The following is a 22,667-nucleotide window of genomic DNA, read 5'->3' on the forward strand; positions in this document are numbered from 1 at the left end:
CATATATATTCAAATTCTGTATTCTTTCATATAGGTCGTATATGAGGTAGTCAGTCAGTCGGTCCATACGAGTGAGTGAGTCAGTCCATAAGAGTGAGTGCCTCAGTCCATACGAGTCAGCCAGTCAGTCCATACGAGTGAGTCAGTCAGTCCATACTAGTGAGTGAGTCAGCCAGTCAGTCCATACGCAAAGGAGATCAACAAACAGAAGACACCATTGTCGTACTACCAACTACAGTAACAGTGATTCCCCATACTCCTAGACATATTGCTTTCTGTATCCTTACTATATCTTGCTTGTTAATCTTAAAAAATACAATGTTTGGGTTGTTTAAAGTAGTACGAAACGTATGTTTACTGCAGTGTTGTTATCAATACCGCTGTTGAGGTAAACTGACGATGCCTGCGATGAAGAAAGAGCTTATCGTATATTGATGTCTCGACTTCTCAACAGCAATGTAAAATACAGAGTAAAACAAAATAAAAAGAATGCACCTGCGATTCACTTGAGACCTGAATACAACATATCTATATTAATCTTATTTAAAACATAAAACACGTGATGGAGTCCCCCTGCCGTGATATTGCTGAATATTGCTAAAAGCGGCGTAAAAGTCACTGACTTCAATGTATTGGGACGAGGACGCGCCCAGGTTTGTGTTTAGGATATAAAATACATGTCTCACTGAGCATGTCTGTTTTAAATACGGCCTCTGGAATGCTTGCACTGTCGACACAATTGTGCTGTCGGTACGACAGCTGGTGTCATAAAAAATACTGCAATGTCGGGTAGTTTTATCTATTCATTTTTTTCTTTTCGATAATATTAGTACTGCCAAGATACGTTTAACGTCTGTAGATAAAGTGAGTGAGTAGGTTGGTTTTACGCCGCACACAGCAATATTCCAGCTATATGGCGGCGGTCTCTAAATAATCGAGTCTGGACCAGCCAATCCAGCCAATCCAGTGATCAACCTGTAGATAAAGTATTAACTTTAATATCATAGTTTACCCAGAGACAGATTAAACGTATGGTATATGGTGGCATCAACTATTATCAGGGTTGATATTAAATTTTATGTGAATACGAGCTTGTAATTTGATTTGTCCTCTAGATTTACACCAGAGACCATATAATAGATGATCATGTCATATCATATCATATGGTCTCTGTTTACACCGATGAGGACACTAAAACGATATTTATAAAAAAAAAATATCATCAGCTCTCATTATCACTAAACTCATAACGATGTTGGGGTAGGCGTTAGTTACCCTTGTGGCTGTTTTCTCTACTGAATTATTTCTTCGTGTATATTTTATGATATTTGGGAATATAATTGTGTTGTAAAACCAAACTCAAAATATCCATCGACTTTTAACAGAAGCTCGGGATTTAGCCAAGAGAAAGCGCATCCATATCTTACCACTTATTCGTGGTGGCAACACGCTGTATGGAGTTCGTTTAATACTTCACACTTCCGGTTGAATGGCGGAGTAACGAAGAAACAGTGATGGCGGACCATGTGATGCATGAACTAGAGCAGGCCTCACAAGCTGTGTTGGTGAGTCTGAGACATCAGTCATAATTACAGAAAACTAAACACTCTCTATTAATCATTACAGTCATGTTATATACCTCCGGTAAACGAGCCCTGGGTCTATGTTCAATACAATCTTGTAACAAACGTTTTTGCTCGCACCTGTTGTCATTGAAATCATTTCACTGAGACAAACAGGTGAATGATTACCTCAGAATAAACCGTCTTGTGTGTTCAGGTCGTTTTAATTTATTCAAACGGTTTTATTTCTTAAATATTTTCCTTTATTCTTAATATATTTTAACCAGACTGCAGGACTACAATGATACTTTTGAACTACCTTTTGAAAGTAAACAAAACTTTACGTTACATTCCTGTTACGCGTAATTCAGTAATTTTGTGTTTTCTGTCAAATGTGCAAATTAGGTTATTACATGAATCCAGCTGGGGTATAAAATTGTATCTAGAACTGCGAATACACTGACAATGGACATTTTATTGTTGCTTATGCACGTTAATAGCTGGTATCGTATGAACAATTAAATAAATGAACATGTGTAATAATGGCATTTTTATTATTATGCCTTAAGACACAGTGCCATGAGACTCTTATCCCCGTAAAACTTACCATCCTTTAATCTTGTGCATATTTTTAATTGTCGTTTTTATGTCGGTGTTTATTATGTTAGGAAATCACCAACATTTCAGGAAACATATTTCAACATGTCCAAAGTCAAAAGTTTTGTAACAGAATGACACCTTAAATTGTTAACTGTCAAAGGAACATTTACCGGTACTGTATGGAACGCGTTGACGGGATATTGTTTGATAGACGCAAGAGATAATTTTCATTTCTTCCTTATGCAAGAATAATAACAAGGCTCGATCCTTTTCATGCTCAATGTGCAAAAATAAAGGCACTGTGCTTTAAATGCGTACTATACAATATTTATCACAATTAACTGTTAAAAAAATTATTCATGAGAAATCACAAACAGGAATTGCTACAGTGCGGTAGATAATAGTCACATGACCTGTCAAGATGTCAAGATGTCAAGCTCTTGACAAATGTTACTTATATTTGCAGAATATTTAGCTCAGTGTATGAGCTGATGTATTTGGCATTAGAATTTTATTTATGATTGTTAGGTTTGTTATTTGATTATAATCTATATATAGGATTCATATTTTGAAAAGTAAAGTGTGAAGTTTGATGTGATGTAAATATTATTGGGTTATGTTAAATGTTAAATAGGTATGCTACTTAAACACCATCTCAAATTCACCTTGCATATGAACATGATATTTAGAGGACATCAAATGTGCAGGTACATGTTCTTTAAGTTCAGTCAGGTGCTGCAGATACACAGCATTGGTGACCAGTCTGGATTCTTTTACACACAGTTCTTACGAGTTTGAAACATTGCAAACTTAGACCTTCATTCATCCTCATCCGTGTTTAACTATGAAAGCATTCAGTTGGACAGTTATATTATGGCCTTTTTCATGGTAATGGTTTGTTTTAATCATGTTCCCGCCATATAGCTGGAGTATTGCTGAGTGTGGCGTACAACTAGACTCACTCATTTAATCATGTTCAGAGTTTATTGTTCTATTGCAGCTAATTTGTTTTCATTTTGATACAGTTTTATACGTAATATGCCTAAATTCATATCTCTTTCACAAGAGACCGCTGTTAGGTTTGACAGTTTTCTGGCAAAATTGCTCTTAGCAGTGCGGAACTTTCCGCATGCATCACTTTAAAGATGCGAATTTTGGTTCCCAAAATGGAAAACTTATAGGAATTAGTATTTAAGTAGGAATAAAGCTTGACAGTAGACTTTGACAGAGTCTACTTTGATAATGTTCGTCCCTGGGGCAAAAAATTTCCTTGTTCTTGTCTGAATTATTGCTTTACATTATTCTAACAATTATGATCAGTGCTCAGAATTTATGGTAAATATAGAAAGTTCCTTGTTATAATTCCTATGTTTAACAGTTATGATTTTAGTGGTCCCTAGATTAAAGTACAGGATGAGCACCTCTCTGTGTCTGTGTTTACAGGCTGCTCCTAACATAGTGACTCCAGAACAGAGGCAGGCTGCCGAGAGAGTCATCTTGGATTTCCGCAAGCGGAAACTGCCATACAGCATTTGTAGATACATTTTAGGTGAGGTGGTAACTGATACTGGAATTTCACGTGATCATGAGAATCTATACCATCACGCACTGATATACTCACCAACATTATCAATAATGTGCATCCAATGATTAATGTTCATGTGAGCACTAACATTTAAAATGGGCTGAATATTGTAAAAAGAGAAACTGTTAGATCATATAAATCATGTGTATATGATGTAAATGTGTGTTAATGCTCAGGAAGACCCATAAAGATCCGGGTTAGAATTGATCGTCAGTAACCCATGCTTGTCGTAAGAGGTGACTAACAGGATCTGGTGGTGAGGCTCGCTGACTTGGTTGACACATGTCATCGTATCCCAATTGTGTAGATCGATGCTCATGCTGTTGATCACTGGATTTTCTGTCCAGACTTGATTATATTCAGACCGTCATCATATAGCTGAAATATTGCTGATTGCGACGTAATACTAAACTCAATCAATCAATAATGCTTAGGAAATCACTCTCAAATGATAATGACTATCATTGGTCACTCATCATTATTGAAAATATTTCTAACGGTGATAAATGCAAATTAATATCTGACATCTGACTAGACATGCTGGATTTGACAGTATAGATGATGACATCTGACTAGACATGCAGGGTTTGACAGTATAGATGATGACATCTGACTAGACATGTTGGATTTGACAGTATAGCTGATGACATCTGACTAGACATGCTGATTCTGACCGTATAGCAGATGACATCTGACTAGACATGTTGGATTTGACAGTATAGCTGATGACATCTGACTTGACATGCTGGGTTTGACAGGAGAAATTATGACATCTGACTAGACATGTTGGATTTGACAGTACAGCTGATGACATCTTATTAGACATGCTGGATTTGACAGTACAGATGATGACATCTGACTAGACGTGCAGGGTTTGACAGTATAGCTGATGACATCTGACTAGACATGCTGGATTTGAACGTATAGCTGATGACATCTGACTAGACATACTGGGTTTGACATTATAGCTGATGACATCTGACTAGACATGTTGGATTTGACAGTATAGTTCATGACATCTGACTAGACATGCTGGATTTGACAGTAGAGATGATGACATCTGACTAGACATGCTGGGTTTGACAGTAAAGATGATGGCATCTGACTAGACGTGCTGGATTTGACCGTATAGCTGATGACATCTGACTAGACATGCTGGATTTGACCATATAGATGATGACATCTAACTAGACATGCAGGGTTTGACAGTATAGCTGATGACATCTGACTATACATGCTAGATTTGACCGTATAGATGATGACATCTGACTTGACATGCAGGGTTTGACAATATAGCTGATGACATCTGAGTAGACATTCTAGATTTGACAGTATAGAAGATGACATCTGACTAGACATGCTGGATTTGACAGTATAGATGATGACATCTGACTAGACATGCAGGGTTTGACAGTATAGCTGATTACATCTGACTAGACATGCTTTAGTGCTGGATTTGACCGTGAGATAGCTGATGACATCTGACTAGACATACCATGCTGGTTTGACAGTATAGCTGATGGCATCTGACCGGTTTAGACATGCAGGGTTTGACAGTATAGCTGATGACATCTGACTGACTTAGACATGCAGGAGTTTTGACAGTATATTTAATGACATCTGACTAGACATGCTGGATTTGACCATGTATAGCTGATGACATCTGACTAGACATGCGGTATATGGGGATTTGACATTATAGCTGATGACATCTGACTAGACATGTTTGATTTTGGACAGTATAGCTGATGACATCTGACTAGACATGCTGGGTTCCGCAGTTAGCGGACTGACTAAGTATAGCTGATGACATCTGACTAGACATGCTGAATTTGACAGTATAGCTGATGACATCTGACTAGACATGCTGGATTTGACAGTAGAGATGATGACATCTGACTAGACATGCAGGGTTTGACAGTATAGATGATGACATCTGACTAGACATGCTTTATTTGACAGTAGAGAAGATGACATCTGACTAGACATGCAGGGTTTGACAGTATAGCTGATGACATCTGATTAGACATGCAGGGTTTGACAGTATAGCTGATGACATCTGACTAGACATGCTGGATTTGACAGTAGAGAAGATGACATCTGACTAGACATGCAGGGTTTGACAATATAGCTGATGACATCTGAGTAGACATGCTAGATTTGACCGTATAGATGATGACATCTGACTGGACATGCAGGGTTTGACAGTATAATGATTACATCTGACTAGACATGCTAGATTTGACAGTATGGCTGATGACATCTGACTAGACATGCAGGGTTTGACAATGTAGCTGATGACATCTGACTATACATGCTAGATTTGACCATATAGATGATGACATCTGACTAGACATGTTGGATTTGACAGTACAGCTGATGACATCTGACTAGACATTCTAGATTTGACCGTATAGAAGATGACATCTGACTGGACATGCAGGGTTTGACAGTAGAGATGATGACAACTGACTAGACATGTTGGATTTGATAATATAGCTGATGACATCTGACTTGACATGCTGGGTTTGACAGGAGAAATTATGACATCTGACTAGACATGTTGGATTTGACAGTACAGCTGATGACATCTGATTAGACATGCTGGATTTGACAGTACAGATGATGACATCTGACTAGACATGCAGGGTTTGACAGTAGAGATGATGACATCTGACTTTAGACATGTTGGATTTGATGCTAGGTATAGCTAGAGGATGACATCTGACTAGACATGCAGGGTTTGACAGTAGAGATGATGACAACTGACTAGACATGCTGGGTTTGACAGTATAGATGATGACAACTAACTAGACATGCAGGGTTTGACAGTAGAGATGATGACATCTGGATTAGCTCCAACATATCATTTGACCAGAGTGTGAACAGCCAACTGTGTGATAGATAGGCTGATTACTGCAGCTTTTAGGGTCCCACAAATAACTAGATAGTAAACTAGCATACAATGTTTTGTGTTCACTTCCAACCATGCCATGTTCCTCCTTCCAGAGACCAGCAAGAATGACTCACGTGCTGTTCCAGTCAGCCACTACCATTAAGGAAGGATCGTCAGAGAATGGGCGTTTATAGGTCCCAAGAGGATGTGGAGTCACTCCGATCCTTTCTTCTTGGATACATTACAAAGAATATCAGGTATATACTGTAGAGAATGGAGGAAGCTACTGTAAGGCCTAAAAAATGTTGTGGTTCGATTACCGATGCTCCTCGATTTCTAGTGCCCACCCTAACTTTTTAAGTGGTTTTAAATGAAATAAGCTTTTAGATACCATTGTTTTTTCCCGGCACCGACGGACATCGGTCATTCTGATAGAGAAAGTCGACATGATAGCTGAAACCTTGATTGAATAAACAATTATAATAAATGTGTTATAAGTATGTACTTTACTTCAAGATAAAAATGTTTAAAAAAATCCTACTTACCTCCCCTAAATTTTAAGGTGGAATCGGAACCACAACATTTATTTTTTCTTATCCTGACTCATGCTTATTTGCTTGTCTTCTTCTTCTGGCGAACCTAGTGGAACACTTGTATCTCCCAATTGAAGTTCCCTTCAATAAAAAATCACTCATTAGTACTCACCACAAGTTACCTCCCTTCTGCAAGCGCGTGAACGAGGGCGCCACCCAAGCCCATGTGCCTCACTCTCTCCTTCTTCGCCCAGTGAGCTGGACGTGAGAGCGCCTGTGTCTCCCAACACACTATATCCTTTATTTATATTTAGTTAGTTCCTCTTATACGTTAGTATAGAGGTATTACTAGTATATTTATTCAATTTGCATTGATTATTAATTGTGTTTCTGCTGTTTATTCAAGCCGTGATTGTTCAGTGAAGCTACATTAATGAAAATTTGCACAGATTGTAAACTACGTTATTCTGATACCGATCCACATTTAAAATGCCCTAGTTGCATTACTCCATGTTCCCTTTGATTCTCGTTGTAAATTGTGTATCAATTTACCAATCTCTGCCTTTTGACAAATATTTATGTTCCAGTTTATAGAGCTGGAAGGCAGATAGAATCTGAAGTAAACAGATTTCAAACATGGCTAATAGATCGCAAAATTAATGTTCCTTGTCTACTGTTGATTGAGGACACCATTCGGCTGGTGGCATGCCTGAGTTTCCTCGGCGGATAAGCGTGGGGCGCAGTCCGTATGTCCAAGCGACCTGCATCTCAAGAGCTGCGTCTTCTCAGTCCAAGTCGAGGAAACCAGCCCGTATCATCTCGCACACACTGGTACACCAAGATCTACACCTTCATCTAAAGGGAAGTCAACAAAATCTAATAATTTTGCCTCTGATATCTTACCAGTTACAGAATTAGCATTATATTATGATGATATGCCAATTATCATTCAGAAGTTCATCACAAGAAAGCGGCCCGTTTCTGCGACTGTCACCTTCAGCAGATGAACACACAACCCGGACATGCCGACACTATCACCAGAAATTTTATCTGAGGGTCCCGTCACCTCTGCAGAGAGAGACATCCCTCATCAAAGCAGACCGCTTCAGGCGACTTGATCAACCAGATAATCAGGGTGATGGAAGATCGCTCACGACTTACACAGAGGCCTCAGAGCCCACGGGCCTCAGAGCCCACCCCATATTAAGTCATACAGGGCCTCAGAGCCCGCCTTTGCTTCGCTGCGTGGGGCCTCTGAGCCCATAGCCCGCCTCAGCCAAGGGCAACCCTGCCCGAGTGAGCTCTTTGCATAAAGGTATCCCAGGCCTCACCTTGGAGCTAGAGCCTCACCTTTTGCAAGAGGCTTCATGAGGAGGAAGCTTAAGCTGAGCACGCACCTTGTCATGCACAAAGGCGTTAATAGAAAGCAAGCTCATATGTCGGATCGGGACACTGACTCCAGACATTGGGCGCAGGGACGTGAAGGCTAAGTGGTTCTACATAAGCCTAGTAGGCTGTTCTGCAGCTCCCTCAACGCTCGAGAAGTCCAGAGTATGCCTGCCGCCATCACCGCTTCGGCTCCACAGTCTCAGCTGGCGATGTCTTCTCCAAGGTCTACATACACTAGCCACTCGTCAGTCTCTGTTCTCCTCAATCCTCACATAGATCTTCTTACAGATCGAGGACTCGACATACCTGACCATGCGTCCAGAGGAGGACGATGGTATCATTTTCTCAGAGGCTGAGATAAGGTATTGGATGGTAACTATTACAACTGGCCTCCCCTAAGAACGAGGATGCAACCCAAACTTACCTGATGAAAGATGATGATGTAGATCATATCACCGTTGCCTCCTATGGATCCTATCTATGCCGTTCCTGCTAAACTGGATACAGCCTACTCCAAATCTACTAAACCCATCCTACCCATTTACCGTTCTTCAATGCCAAGAGTTTTATGGACATAATATGGAGCCTTTTCAAGACTCAGGAGATTGATGAAAACTTTAAACTTATCAGTGATTCCAAGTCCAGAAGTTATAGGGGTGAAGCGATCACAAGATGGCCCAGTTAGATACCATTTCCAGAAGGATGTTCTTCGGACTTAATAGATCTAGGACTATTAATCCAGACTCTCATCACTAAGTTCAAGAACTCTACGATGAGGAGGACAGGATGATCTATTCAGCCTCTACTTATGCAGAGAAAAGATCAACAATTCCTTACAGACCATCTTTCAGCACTTACTGAAACCACTACTCTCATGACACGCCGGCAAGGATTACTAGCCTCCTGCTCTTGGAATAAACAATTCACAGAGCCCCTGTACACAGCTCCATGGTCTTCACCTTTACTGTTTGGTGGCAACATTAACAAGGTTTCCAAGGAAGTATCTAAAGATTCTAGAGAAGTACTCATGATTAGATCAATGGATACGTTAGTTTAACGCCTTTAAACAATCAGCACAGAGGTACTCGGGTAAGTCTAAGTTTTCAGGGCTACAGAGAGCATGGGATAAGAAATTAGCGTCAGCTAATAATCCCAAGGATTCTTTTCGTCACTGCATTAACAAGTTCAGAGGAGGATCAGCTAGAGGCAGATCATCCAGAGGTTCCCTGTGGATTTAAACGATGAAAGTCAGGTTCGAACGACTGGAGTCTTCCACCCCAGTCGCCCCAGTACAACCTTCTCAAGTGGGTGGACGTCTACAACTACACTGGGAAAACTGGGGAATACTTCAAGATCCGTGATGTATCCAACATCCTTCAGTACGGATATCAAGCCTACAACTCAAGGCCAAGCCACCGCTAACAGTCAACCCACCAGGGTTCAACGCTCATCTGGCACAACTACCGATGTTAAGAGAAACAGTTCAGTCTCTACTAAACAAACAGGCCTTAGAAGTTCTCGATCAGCGAAACATCATACCAGGTTTCTACTCCCCAGTTTTCCTAGTGCCTAAAAAGAATTCCAAAGAGAAGTATCGTCTCATTTTACAACATGAGCACATTCAACAGAGAATTTCTATGCAAACCACCAGCGCTTGGCGATGATACATTTACCTCAACTCCGTCATCTGATTCGGATCCACTTAGATTACATGGTAAGTATAGATCTGCAGGACGATACCTACACATTCGATTCATCCCAGTTCAAGGAAATATCTGAGGTTTATGCTAGACGACATACACTACCAATGGAAAGTACTTCCCTTCGGAATCACTTCGGCCCCATGCCCATGGGTATTCACAAGAGTAACCAAGCCTATTGTCTCATACCTACATCGCCAAGGACTGCGGAATGCATTTTACCTAGACGACGGTATACAGGTGGATCTAGATCCACAGCGTCCTCAGACTACAGCTGAACTTTTACAATCAAGCTACTAACGCAGTTAGGCTGGTTAGTAAATCTACTCAAGTCGGACCTAGAGCCCACGAGGATCTGCAGTTTCTAGGTATAATGATTCCTTACAGCTCAGAATCGTATGGTAGTCCCGAGGACAGATGGATCAAGATACAACAACTGATCCCCAAGCCCTACTCTCTCCGCTACCACTCACGACAGTGGCAGAGTCTACTGGGACTACTCACATCAGCTCAAGACTTGACAATCAGAGGCAAGCTTCAATTAAGGCCCATTACAAGTCCTCATCAATGCCCATCTCGAGGACCTCTACCGCTCAGTCTACCAGATTACGCCAAACCACATCTACTCTGGTGGACCAAGAGATTGAATGTTTGCGAGGCGCCTCCTTAGTAGAGCCGAATCGAAAACACATCTCTACTGCGGACGCTGCCACTAAAAGGTTGGGGAGCCCACCTTACTGGCAGGACAGCGCCAGGCCTATGGAGCATTCTAAGAGAGCTTATGTCACATAAATCTGCTAGAGATGCAAGCAGTCATAAACGCCTTATAGGTCCCTCGAGCAACCTGTTACAGAACGCTCAGTTAATGATTCACACAGACAACTCAACAGTGGCATTTTATGTGAACAAACAAGGGTCAACAAGATCACTGAATCTACTCACTGATGTTTCAAACTGTTCAATTAGTCGACAGTCTAAACATACGATCAAAGCCTGCCACATTCCAGGAGCAAAGAATGTGTTAGCAGACGCTCTCTCGCCGCACCAGCCGTCGCGACAGAATGGATGCTCCACACAGAGATATTCAATCAGATAATCATGGAAATAGGATCTCCTCTGATAGACCTATTTTACACCCGATTCAACAATCAACTGACAACCTTTAGACGCTTGTGCCAGATCCATTAGCCTGGGCAACGGACGCACTAAGCATATCGTGGAGGGGACTAAACGCGACGCTTTCCGCCTCCCATGCTAATCCCACAAGTCTTGCTAAAATCAGTCGAAAGACGAGGAGCCTCGATCTCATTTTGGTCTCGCGCTTACTGGCCAGCGAACGTGGTTTCCAGACCTCATACTAGGAATCGAAAACCAGTACTTCAGCTCCCACTACCAATCTACTGATACATCCGCACACCAAACAAGTGCACAAAACACCAGAAGCATTCCGACTTCGCGGTGGATTGTATCAAGGCATGTTTGAATAAGAGAGGTTATTCCACCAGAGCGCTGCAGGCGTCATGCTTGCACTACATTAACTCTACTGCGAACTTTGTACGATGACAAATGGCTCAGATTTGTCAATTATGCTGCTAAGAAAGGATTTTCAGCCAGATTTGCTACACATCCTCAAGTGGCAGATTTCTTATGTTTCCACGTCAAACTAAGAATCTAAAAGGATCTACACTGTCCACTTACCTTGCAGCCATAAGTTCAGTCATAACTATGAGAACGGGCGTCAAATTGACCAAAACACCGGAGTTACTCGCTTTGTTACGTGCCTTTCGATTGGAAGATCAGAAACGGAAGTTTCAAGCGCCAGCCTGGGATCTAAATGTTGTACTTCAACACCTCACAAGTGAGGCTACGAACCATTGTTATCAAGCGCCATTTCAATCATTGACCCACAAACCTTATTCCTGCTAGCTTAGCTACTGTCGCCAGGATGTCTGAAATTCACGCTTTGGATTACTTAGAGAACACGATTTGATGATATTCATAACGCCGCTCATCTGGGACTTCGCTGGGATTTTATAGCTTAAAAATCAACTACCAGGTCAACCAGACAGGTTGTTCCATGTCCCAGCTCCCTCATCCATACTTGGACCGCGAGGATCGATGGACTTATCACTTTGCCCTGTATGTGCACTGAAAATATATCTCCAAAGATCCAAGCAAAGTAGAGGGAAATTCAAAAGATTGTTTATCCCTATATCTACCTACCACAGACAGAAGTGTCGCAAGACTACCATTTCTATTTGGATCAGAACTGTCATACTAAGAGCCTACAAGGCAGCTGGACTGACCCTCCAAGTGCTGCTAATCCTCATGAAATTAGAGCACTAGCTTCAACTTTGGCTTTACATGGAAATTGCTCATTGAATACCATTATGGTGGGATGTTTTTGGAGATCCGATATGGTGTTTGCCAACCACTATCTGAGAGATATCACCACCAAGGACGCCTCAGGTATCCACAATTTCGGGTCCCATGGTCCTTGCTCAACAGTTGACAGTTCCACGGAGAAGATAAGTCTATCTTGTTGATTTTATACTTATCTGATAACAGTACTAATAGCTACATGCTATCTATATATATTATCTTAAGCTCAGTACTATGATTCTATATCATAATATATATATACCTACAACTCTTACGAAGTTTCTACTATTATATATATATTCAGCTTAAGTTTCTATCCTTAAGCTCGGTCATATGTTCATTTCATAACATGTATTAGTATCAAACTCTCAGTAGTTGGTTACATTTTATACAGCTTAAGCTATCATTATATCTTAAGCACAACTATGTTATAGCTTATATATATCCATATTGTAAGCTTACTACTTTGGTTCTTATAAAAGTATTCATTATAAACTATCAACAGTTTATACTATCACATTAATGGCTTTAGCTTAATTAATGTTCTATATACTTTTTATTATATTCAGTAAATTGTAATAACCTTCTTTTAAAGGCAGCTGTTAAATTAACAGCAGGAATTCAGTTCAGTGCCTTCATGAAGTTCCCATAGGGTTTTACAATCATCTCAGTTCAAATCACTAATTAGTAAAAATCCAAAGTATATATAATCCCACCTCCTAATCCGTAGGATTCTACAAGCAAATAAGCATGAGTCAGGATAAGAAAAAATATGAAATTTTTAGAGTAAAATTAATATTTTTAACTTACCTTACCATAGGTCTTATGCATATTACCTCAAGCTCCGCTTAAAGAGATCAGACAGTCGTTGATTCGCCATTCTGTAGAACGGCCACCTCGTGTATCGACGAGTGTACAGGCAACGGAAGTGACGTGATCTCCCCTCCCGCGCAATCGCGGTCCATCCAGAATCACTTTTACTTCAAGCGTCTTGCTGGTCAGACGTTTTTGTTTCGCTAAGTTTTCAGACACTTACTAATAGTTTTCAGATATTAAAGTTATTGGTTTGTATGTTTTCTATCTTATGTCTCTTCTCTGTGGGTGAAGAACATAATTTACAAGTAACTTCACTTACCTGGCTGCCTCGTGGTTTTTTTTGTGTTTTCTTTTTCTTCACTTCAGGTTAGTGTGTCCCCATCGCTCCGAAGTTTTTCCACGATGGCATGTTTGGGTGTTTTGATACCTCTAGGGTTCTTCCACCTTTGTTTCATGCTTGTTTATGTGTACCTTCTTATTTCTTGCCTAATTTTGTGTGTGTTTTCACGCTTTTTCGCCCAGTGTTGGGGCAGCCATCCTGGTTGTTTACACGACTGTCCCACTTACTTGGGCTGCCCATTCTTCTTGTAGGGGTGCTTCCATTTTCTCGCCTGCAGGGTTATGTTTCTATGTTTTACTGCTTCACATTTGTGTGTGTTACAGCTTTTTGTGTGCATGACCCGGCAGTTTTGTTGCATCTGCAAGGTGCAGAAGTCTGCCAAGGACCCACACCCCTGGTGCCCAGACTGTGCGACTGTTGCCTGTTCCATTGACGAGCGCTGTCACTTTTGTACTCAGCTGTCCGGCGCAGATTTCAAGGCCTACCTCAGCGCCAAGAAGAAACGCTTGTCACAACGGAGGAGGAGAATGTCTTCCCCTGTTTCCTCTGTGGACTCCCGGTCTTCTCCCCTCGTGACGCCGGTCGGACGCTTCTTCTGGTGATAGATCAGCCGCCCACCCCTGCGCCTCGCTTGCTGGACGCTTTGAAGCTGCTACCGCTCTGACGCCTTTGTTGACCTATCCCACCCGGACGCTTTGTCGCATCCGAGGTTCAGAAGTTGCTTCGACGCGCCTTTTGCCGGGCAGCTGCCGGAGCCCAAGCTAGCACCGCTCCAGCGCCGCTGCTCAGCTTTGTTCCTCGCCGACGCTTCGTGGCACTTGATTCTCCGTTGCTGACTTGTTGCTTCAACTAACGCCGATGCCGACGCCTGGCGCGGACGCCGGGCGCCTATGCTAACGCCCCACGCCGACGCCGACGCCCATGCTGACGCGGACGCTTGTACCGACGCCTTAGCGCCAACTCCAACGCTTTGGTAGACTACCGTATCCCCAGGAAGGCTACAGTGTCTAGAGAGGAGGACCTACAACGCCAGTTAATGGAAGAGCGCTCGACGGCCAGGACGCCGGCGTTCCCATCGTTTCTCGACGATCTCGCTCCAGGTCTCTCGCAGCATCATCGGTCTAGAGTCCTCGCCTTTAGTTCGGATACTTCTCTTCGCCGCCGTCGGTCTGACTCAAGGTCTCGCCTCCCGTGACGTTCCAAGGATAGGGAGAGGCGCCACGGTCACCGATGCGTGGTAGGCGATACCGCCGGTCCCGCCTGCTGTCACCTCCTGTTCGCCTTTCGACGCCCACGCTCCCCCGACAGTTACTTTGAGTGCTGCTTCTCAGTTGTCATCGGTGCACCCACCGAAGCCTGCTGCTTCGGGTCAACGATTTACTGCTCCTACCGTGTCCTGGGAGGACACTGAGGAGCGCTATTTTTCTCCCGATTATAATGAGGAAATGTTGCAAGAGGATGATGACGATGGGGGCACCTACCTCCCTCTCTCTGCTGTGTTCGACTGATTGCCGACAGACTGCCGGATTGTCCTTTCTCCCTCTTCAGGTTCGGGCCGACCCAAGGCTATTCGGTCTTCTCCGAGTTACTCCTCCCCGCCACCCGATGGTGGGCGATGCTGTGGCTTCTTTGGACGCTGATTTTGCTACTTTGTCTCTCAATACCACTATTAAGGCTCCTAAGCCACGCAAAGGGGACTACAAGATTCATAGTTTGGATTTTGCCGATGGAGGCGCAGCTCATGATGAGTCCCTCAAGCGCTTATCGGCTTCCCCACAGACATCTTACCGAGTGCAGGACTCCAAGATGTTGGCCATTGATGCAGAACTCAAGCGGATGTTGAAGCCGGTATCAGCGCTGGCCTCGCAACTTCGCTGCTGCTTGGGATTTGACGGAAGACAACACGCCAAGGTTAGAACATCTTACCACCCTGTTTCAATGGCAGGGCAAGGTGTTGGATGATTTGCTGGCGCACCTCCGGGCTCTGGCCATGACAACGGTTGTTCGGGCGGATGGGTTTCCTGGAGCCCTGTTCTTGGCAGGAAGAGTTTAAAAGGAAACTGTTAAGAGCCCCTTTTGGCGCTTTCGCTTCCTCTTTAATGACGGCATTCCAGAGGTGTATAGGAACACGCAGAGCTTACCAACACGGAGGTTTCTTTTTGTCTACGCTCAAGCATTGAGTTCGCCTTCGTGGCAGATCATCTGCAAGGGGTAGAGGGAAGCACCGTTACGCCCCGAAGAGACTCCGTCCGCTGACGCCTCTGGCAGAGGACGGGGCGTAAGCAGATCCGAACCTGTTTTTCAGCCCGCCAGCAGGATTGTCCCCGGGACCCTTCGACGCTCGCAGGGTAGGGGAGGCGCTTACTTCGGGTCGCTGAAGTTGCGACCCAACACGACTGGGACCTCCCCGCCCCAGTCGTACGGTTCGTCCTACTCCAGTAGGGCGGGAGACTGGGGATCTTCTGGCCCAATTGGACAATCCTGAAGACCCGTTTATCACCAACATTCTCAGGACCGTTACAAGCTGCCAATCGCCGTCGCCGCTTCTGACTTCAACGCCCCAGTCACGTGTGTATGCTCCAGACCAACAGTTACTGCTAGCAGACAGCATCCACTCTGTTACGCAAACAAGCTATAGAGACAGTGCTAGACCCCCGACAGTCCCCCGGGTTCTACTTCACCAATCTTCCTGGTTCCCAAGAAGGACTCAGGGAAACTACGATGATTCACAACATGGCAGTTTTCAACCACCTTTATCTTCGAACCGCCTGACTTCCAAGATGGTGTCCCTGGAACAGCTACGAGCCAAGCTTTGCTTCAGGGTCTGGTTGGCCAGCTTCGACCTTCAGGATGCCTACCTGCATGTGCCCATTTACCACCGCCACAGAAAGTACCTGAGGTCTTTTTTCAACGGGTCCCACTACCAGTGGAAAGTGCTTCCATTTGGAATTTCCACGCCCGTGGCTTTTACCGATTACCTCGCCGATCACCCGTTCCTCCATCTCAGGGGCATCGACTTCGACCTTTATATAGACGACTGTCTCATGCGACCACCTCTTCGACCCTCAGTTGCTTCGCCAAACAGATGCACTTTGCCATTCATCTCTTGCAGCAACTGGGATGGATTATCAACTTAGACAAATCCCACCTGGAGCCGTCCCAGGAACTAACGTTTATCGGAGGCTTCTTCCTGACACATTGCGACCTTGTCAGGATTCCGCTAGATTGCTGGAGAAAGATTGTCAGTTTCGCCAACCGAGGTCTATCCCAGCCGCTCGTGCTCAGGGAGTGGCAGTCCCTCTTAGGTCTCCTCACCTCAGCCCAGGACTTGACGCTCAGAGGTCGCTTGATGCTTCGGTCGTTACAGCGCTTCCTGTTGCCTTACATCCAGGCGGACGACCTTCAGTTGAGGTTCCTTTTGCCCCTGCATCTAATAATAATAATAATAATAATAATAATGCACATTTATAATGCGCCTTTTCCACGCCCTTGGGTATGCTCAAAGCGCTACAAAGATGAAGATGGGTGAAGTTATGAGAAGTATACTGAGAAAAGGTGGGTTTTCAGTTTTGCTTTAAAACTATCAAAACTGTCAGAGTCTTTGATGTCATATGGAAGAACATTCCAGAGGGCCGGTGCTGTGTAGGAGAAGCTGCGGTGTCCGCATCTCCACGCTTACCTCCGTTGGTGGACTGTCGAGTCGAACGTCTGCGCAGGAGTCTCCTTGACAGAGTTTGTTCACGATCACGCGAACTGTTCAGAGATCGCCTCTTCAAGGTTGGGGTGCTCACCTCAACGACCAGACCACCTCGGGCTGTGGTCAGGCACCCGAGCTAGGATGGCACATCAACAACTTGGAGCTGCAAGCAGTCATTTTAGCGGTTCGACACTGGGTGCCTCTGTTGCGGAACACCAGGCTCCTGATAGCGCCGGACAATTCCACGGTGGTGTGGTTGATTCACAATCAGGAGAACCACCAGGTCCAAACAGTTGTTGGAGCAGACGTTCCAGCTGGCCAGTCTCCTGGACGACAATGGCATCAGCGCCAGAGCCCGACACATCCCAGGTGTGCAAGAACATTTTGGCAGACGCTCTCTCAAGGCCGGGCAAACCGTCTCCAACAGAGTGGATGCTACATCCAGAAGCGTTCAAACTTCTTTTGTCACAGTCACGGCCGCCCTCTGATCGCCCTGTTTATGCGACTTCGCTTCAACACACAGCTGCCGTTGTATGCGTTCTCCGATTCCAGATCCAGCGCATGGGCGGTCGACGCCATGTCCTTGTCGTGGGAGGGTCTGGATGTACGCCTTTCCACCACCAGTTCTGTTGCCAGCGGTAATAGCAAAGGTCAAGCGGACAGAGACAATTGGGTCTGCTTTTTGGTCGCTTTGGTGGCCAGCCAGAACCTGGTTCCCAGATCTGCGCCCGTCTTGCCGAAAGAAGTCCGCGCAACAGTTACCAGACTGGCCTCTCACCTGCTCAGGCATCCCACAGTCGACAGTGGCATCGATCCGACTCGGTTTCATCTGTCGCGGTTGGATCATCTGCAAAAGCTGAAGGCCAAGGGCTTCTCCACGGGTGTCGCCAAGGTTATTGCTCGTGCTCATCGAAGTCTCCACAAGATCACTCTATGATGATAAGTGGGTTTCTTTTGAGAAGTTTTGTGCACAGAAGTCCAAGGACCCGTTGAAGGCTTCTCCTCAGTTTATAGCAGAGTTCCTTCTCTTTCTTCGAAGTCCCGCCTCAAGGGCAACACTATAGGAACTTATTTATTGGCTCTTAACTCCGTTCTGGCGGTCAAGTGCGACAAAAAGATTTCCAAGGTGCCAGAACTCATCGCCGCCCTCAAAGCGTTTAAGCTGGAGGACCAGAAGGCAAAGCTCCGGTCCTCTGGCTTGGGACCTAAACGTCGTTCTTCGCCATCTGAGAGGTCCCCTTATGAGCCCTTGGACACGGCTTCTTTGAGAACCTCTCCAGGAAGACAGCCTTTCTCTTGGCCCTGGCCACAGCAGCTAGGGTTAGTGAGATCCACGCATTGGATGTCACCAGGGTGCGTTTTTGAGCAGTCACGGCATGGTCTTGTTCATCTCGGACTGCTTTGGGATTTCGTGGCCAAGAACCAGCTGCGGGACAACCGGATAGGATCTTCTCCATCCCTCCTTTGTCTTCCATTCTAGGACCTCACGACGCTGAGGAACAGCTGCTTTGTCCGTGAGGGCACTTAAGATTTATATTGCCAAGTCATCTTGAAGGGGCAGTCTCAGAAGAGACTGTTCATCCCCTGTCTTCTGTGGCCAAAGGTGAAGTTAATAAGAATACGCTTGGCGCTCTGGCTCGATACTACCATCCTGACCGGGCCACGATGCCATAAGATCTGCTCATCCTACAGCCACTAATCCGCGCATGAGATTAGGGCTGTGGCATCCACCATGGCTCTCCACAGAAACTGCACCGTTCCAGCCATCATGGAGGGTTGTTTTGGAAGTCCTCTACTGTCTTCGCTAGTCATTACCTCAATGGATTTGGCCGTCGAGGACGTGGAAGGTCTTCAATCGTTTGGTCCACTGGTGGTTGCTCAGCAACTCACCCCTCCTACCGCCCATTAGGTAACTACTTCTTCTTACCTTCTGGTCTTCAGGTTAACTTACACTCTGGGTGTATTTGTTTTCCTTAGGGTTGCCTTTAGTTACTATCTGTCTCCTGTTCCAGGCCTCCTCCTGCACAGTCTGGCGATTCAGTAGTTTCTTCTGGTTTTCCCTTGGCATGTGGGTTTTTCGTGGGATCGGTCCTCTGGAGCCCGACACGCCGCCCTACTGTCAAATCCATATGCATAAGACCTATGGTAAGGTAAGTTAAAATTTATTAAAATCTAAATATTTTAGATATTTAAATACTTACCTTACCATAGGGCGGTAACTCCCTCCCAACGCTGGATGCTCCTCCCCTCTCTGGGCTCTTCGGACCTGGTCAGTAAAAGTGATTTTGGATGGACCGCGCTTGCACGGTGGGGGAGATCACGTCACTTCCGTTGCCTGTACACTCGTCGATACACGAGGTGGCTGTTCTACAGAATGGCGAATCAACGACTGTCTGATCTCTTTAAGCGGAGCTTGAGGTAATATGCATAAGACCTATGGTAAGGTAAGTATTTAAATATCTAAAATATTTAGATTTTAATAAATTTTTATACTTATCCTGACTCATGAGGTAAGCCCTCCCGTCCTCCCCACTTAACACTTTGGATTTCTCGGGAAAAATAAAGTGTTGGGCTCAAAACAAAAAAGGAGAGAGTGAGGCACATGGGCTTGGGTGGCGCCCTCGTTCCCGAGCTTGCAGAAGGGAGGTAACTCGTGGTGAGTACTAATGAGTGATTTTTTATTGAAGGGAACTTCAATTGGGAGATACAAGTGTTCCACTAGGTTCGCCAGAAGAAGAAGACAAGCAAATAAGCATGAGTCAGGATAAGTATAAAAATATTAATTTTACTCTAAAAATTTCATTTTTATTTGGCCTAAACAACATTCCGCAATGCTAGACAATATATGCAAATACATTGTAACTATACTGAGCATGTGAATGTGAAGTGATGGAACACATGTTATGGTATTGGAGTGCAGTGCTATTGGATTGCTTTGCTATTTGAGTGTTAAGGGGTGTTTATGTTTCCTCTAGCCTCCAGAGTTATGTGAGAGAGCAGATCCTTCAGACAGTGGCAGTCATCCTCAAACGCGGCACTCTCGACACCAAGGGCACCGGCTGTGACAGCCTCTTTGCCGATGTTACCCAGCTTATAAGCAGTGGAAATGTTACCATGGTAACCAATTGATCCGAGACATTCTTACACAAGGCCTTGTCATGATAAGAGGACGTAGTAGGCACCACATTGTATTTGGGTCATATGCATTTTACACGTTATGGGCCATACGTTTCTGATATATTGTTGAGTTTAATCAAAACTAACCAACTGTATTAATGTGACAGTGATGATGATATGTATGAACATTGTGTGGTAGGATAAAAACGTTGAGTGTTTTCAGCTGGCCTGTCACAACTACCTGTTTACGAAAATCCAAAAATAGTACTGAGCTACTCATCATTGACAATTATCATTCAAGGACAATGATTTCGAACAGATTCTCATTCTTCGAGTATGCTACAAATTTTAACTGAATAAAACTGACAGAAAGTAATAAATATTTTTGTCTTGTTCGAGCAGGACTAGCTACAAAATCTGATAGTAGTCATGGTTGTAATTAAACACGATTCCTGTTGCCCAGCAACTGGTGGCGTGCTCCATGCTCACAGCTCTCCTCAACGAATACTCCAGCTCCAGTCGGACCAGCAGTGTAGGCTTTACATGGGAGTTCCACACACGGTGTAAGAGAGCTTTTGAGGTACGTTGTCTATATTCTCTAAACTTAGAAAGACCATGTTATGATCATGTTATGATGTATGTGACATGGAAACAGATCATTTGCGGTATGTGCTCTTGTATTTGGATACACAGCCTGTTACTGTACCATGACTATATAATCCATATACCTCCATCTTGATATTGAGTCCACTTACAACAACTCTTCCTTCCAAGTCAATCCACCACCTCCAGCCATGGAGGCTTCCCACTATCCCATATCGACCCTCACTTCTACCAATTGAGTCTTCCCACTATCCCATATCAAGCCTCAAACACTTCTCTCATCACCCACCTTCTCCTCATCCTACTTTTCTCATCACCCACCTTCTCTTTATCCCATGTCTCTCATAACCCACCTTTTCCTCGTCCCATGTCTCATAACCCATCTTCTCCGCATCCCATGTCTCTCATCACCCACCTTCTCCTCGTCCCATGTCTCTCATAACACCTTCTCGTCCCATGTCTCTCATAACACCTTCTCATCCCATGTCTCTCATAACACCTTCTCATCCCATGTCTCTCATCACCCACCTTCTTCTCATCTCGTCACCGTCTCAACCCCCACCTCCTCATCCCACTTGTTTTATTACCTACCTCCTCCTCATCACCCACCTTCACAACCCCCACCTTTTCATCACCCATCTTCTCCTAAACCCCCACTTTCTCAACCCCCACCTTCTCCTCAACCCACCTTCTCATTCCATGTCTGCCATCACAACTTTCTTCCCATATCTCACAATCCCCACCTCCTCATCCCACTTCTCTCAACCTATACCTTCTTCTCATTCCACTTCATTTATTACCCGCCTTCTCATCACCCACCTTCTAAACCCCCACCTTCTCAACCCCCTCAACCCCCACCCACATTTTTATCACCCATCTTCTCCTCATCACCCACCTTTTCCTCAACCCCCTCAACCCCCACCTTCTCATCACACCTCCTCAAACCTTACCTTCTCATCACCCATCTTCTAATCAACCCCACCTTCTTATCACCCACCTTCTCCTCAACCCCCTCAACCCCCACCTTCTCATCACACCTTCTCCTCAAACCTTACCTTCTCATCACTCACCTACACCTTAACCCCCACCTTATCATCACCCATCTTCTCAGCCCCCACCTTCTCATCACCCATCTTCTCCTCAACCCCACCTTCTCATCACCCATCCTCTCCTCAACCCCCACCTTTTTCATCACCCATCCTCTCCTCAACCCCCACCTTTTTCATCACCCATCCTCTCTTCAACACCCACCTTCTCATCACCCACCTCCCCATCACCCACCTTCTCAACCCCACCTTCTTATTGCTAATCTTCTCCTCAACCCCACCTTCTCACCGCCTACCTCCTTAACCCCCACCTTCTCCTCAACCCCCACCTTCTCCTCATTCCATGTCTGCCATCACCCATTTCTTCTCATCCCATGCCTCTCAGTCCTCACCTCCTCATC

The 22,667-nt window shown here is 44.5% G+C and overlaps 1 protein-coding gene across 1 annotated transcript in view; it reads left to right on the plus strand.

The window, feature by feature from the left end:
* The first annotated feature begins 1,497 nt into the window (after positions 1–1,497).
* LOC124290617 (exportin-4-like) overlaps positions 1,498–22,667 on the plus strand; it is a 58,262-nt gene continuing 37,092 nt past the window's right edge. The window contains 8 exon segments of the mRNA XM_046727385.1: positions 1,498–1,565; positions 3,606–3,711; positions 6,637–6,642; positions 6,764–6,811; positions 6,814–6,836; positions 6,839–6,900; positions 20,476–20,617; positions 21,081–21,197. Of these exon segments, the coding sequence (XP_046583341.1) occupies positions 1,515–1,565; positions 3,606–3,711; positions 6,637–6,642; positions 6,764–6,811; positions 6,814–6,836; positions 6,839–6,900; positions 20,476–20,617; positions 21,081–21,197 (555 nt within the window). The 5' untranslated portion in view covers positions 1,498–1,514.

Source organism: Haliotis rubra, unplaced genomic scaffold (assembly GCF_003918875.1).
Source record: "Haliotis rubra isolate DU_JTF1 unplaced genomic scaffold, ASM391887v1 Scf47, whole genome shotgun sequence".
Taxonomy (NCBI): domain Eukaryota; kingdom Metazoa; phylum Mollusca; class Gastropoda; order Lepetellida; family Haliotidae; genus Haliotis; species Haliotis rubra.